A 2,226-nucleotide genomic window follows, 5' to 3' on the forward strand; every position below is an offset into this window, starting at 1 on the left:
TATTATTAGTTCGAGTGATTATACCTCCATCACCTTTCTAATGCGGTGGATATAGAAAAATAAGGACTTGCAGGAGCATCGTCAATCTTTCCTACAAATTTTGAATAAATCAGAAATTTTAGGTGCAATTAAAAAAAAGTAAGGCAAATACCTCCTTTTGTTAGATATAAAAGAACTAGCAAAGTATCTACCTTCAGAAAAAAGGTTAACGAAAAATTGTATAACCGATTTACTTTTATTTGGATATGGACCAATTTTTTAATGATTTTTAAAAGCCATATACTATCCAGTAGTCATATCTGGGGAACGGTTCATATGAGTGATATACCTAAAAGTGGTCCGATATTGCCCATTGGTATTACCATCAGACCTACATCTATTGGTGAACTAGGTTAGGTATAGTGGCAGATCGGTATATCCGGCTCACTTACTATATATTCAGTCCATTGTGATACCACAGTGGTAAACCTCTCTCTTGTCATTGAGTGTTGCCCGATTGTGGGTGATAGTCTTTAGTATAACTTTGTACGCAATCCATGGTGGATTCGGCCTGGCAGAACTTTTGACCATATTTAAATGTTTAACAAGTGTTAAAAACAGCCATGTTAACCACCTTTTAGTATAAGCTATGATGGGATTCTCATTGATATTTCTAAAACTGTGTCAATTCAGCTCTTATGCCATAAGGCCCTAGAAATTTCCCACTGGGCTAAGGTTGACTATATGACATTTACTTACGTTTTTTTTTTGGTATATGTATATGTGTAATATATGATTTTGTCAATGGAATAAGATAAGATATTTTTGGTTTTTCTTTTGTAACGAATAATATTTATTACAATTTATTTGAAAATCTTAAAATAAAAAAAAAAACATATTATTATTGTTTTATATATTATTACTAAATCTATTATTTTCAGTCCAATTATATATAAAAATTTGCTATTTTTAAAGCACATTCACTCTCTACTTAATTTTTAATTGCATTGTTTGGTATATTTTTCATTTTTTCTTTATTTTTTTCTTTCACTAACTCTTCACTAATTATTTATTAAGGCCTTAGTTAGAATCACACATTCGCTTTAGCTACATTTAGTCTTTTTGGTTGGATTAAATTAATTTTTAATTCGTAATTCTAAAATATTTAAAATCACTCCACCATGGGTCTATACCAACGCCGGCATTTTTCCTCTTCGGTAATGTCAGAGTAACTACTCAAGTCATAGCAAAAGGATTCTTCACCAGCTTCGTAGCGTTTATTATGCTCATCCACAAATGCCTTGTATTTGGTCACAATTTCTCGACGTTTGGCATCTTCAGCAGCATCAGCATAAGATTTTTTATAACGTATCTATAAAATAAGAAAATTGATATTGAAATTTAGATTTTTGGACAGACACACATTATTCTCAATTTCAAAAAAAAAAAAAACTTTCACAAGTCGTGTTAATGACCCTTGGAAAATTCACTTAAATTTTTCTAATTTTACGCTTAATTACACACGTAATTACACACTTGTCGATGACCCGATTATTTTTTTCCGCAAATATTTAGTTTTTTCATATTTATTTTTTTTGAAAAACACACACTTGTTGTACCTTATATGCTTCCCATTCCTCGTCTGTTAATACATCCATTTTGAATACGACTGATGTAGAATAATCAGGAAAACTTTTGTTTTACTGCACGGTGATTGTGGGTGACTGCTACTACTGCTGATGAATGAGCTATTTTGGGGGACACTCTACACAGCGTCTTAAGGGCATGGTGGGTGTATCTGAGCATATAAAAGATTTCGATATAATTAAAAACAAAAAAACAAAAAATAATTTAAATTATATTAATTTAATTTTCCTATAGTTAAATATATCAATAACAGAAACTTGTATAAAATCTCTGTAGTGAGCAACGCCTGGGCTCGTGAACAAACTAAAACCAAGCTGAACAGTTTATTTTGCGACCCAAAACTCTTGCACTCAAAAAAACCTTTACTTGCATACAAAGATTTTGACTTACGTTCAACGATTTTGGTATTGATTCCGAGACAAAGATGAGACTTCTTCAAAATAAAGAAATTTTTAGGGACCAATGTTGCTTAATATCTAGGAATAAATAAAATTAAAATTAAGATACAGATCTCATTAATAGAGTTTTCATTCCCAACCCATGCCAAATTCTAACAAATACTTCAAAGTAAAATATGTTTTCTTAATTCAAAAAAAAAAA

At 30.6% G+C, this 2,226-nt stretch overlaps 1 protein-coding gene across 1 annotated transcript; it reads right to left on the bottom strand.

Annotated features, from left to right (window-relative positions):
- Positions 1-1,036: 1,036 nt before the first annotated feature.
- On the bottom strand, positions 1,037-1,740 carry LOC142227503 (cystein proteinase inhibitor protein salarin-like). The gene is made up of 2 exons (XM_075298050.1): positions 1,599-1,740; positions 1,037-1,351 (listed from the first exon to the last, which is right to left on the bottom strand). Exons 1-2 carry the CDS (start codon positions 1,635-1,637, stop codon positions 1,151-1,153), a joined length of 240 nt encoding a protein of 79 aa, XP_075154165.1. The 5' UTR covers positions 1,638-1,740; the 3' UTR covers positions 1,037-1,150.
- Between the last annotated feature and the right edge of the window lie 486 nt (positions 1,741-2,226).

Source organism: Haematobia irritans, chromosome 2 (assembly GCF_050003625.1).
Source record: "Haematobia irritans isolate KBUSLIRL chromosome 2, ASM5000362v1, whole genome shotgun sequence".
NCBI classification, from domain to species: domain Eukaryota; kingdom Metazoa; phylum Arthropoda; class Insecta; order Diptera; family Muscidae; genus Haematobia; species Haematobia irritans.

Coding starts and splice junctions, on each gene's coding strand:
- LOC142227503 (XM_075298050.1), bottom strand. CDS start 1,637: ATGGATGTATTAACAGACGAGGAATGGGAAGCATATAAG. Junction 1,352..1,598: donor AGGAATGGGAAGCATATAAG/GTACAACAAGTG, acceptor CTTATTTTATAG/ATACGTTATAAAAAATCTTA.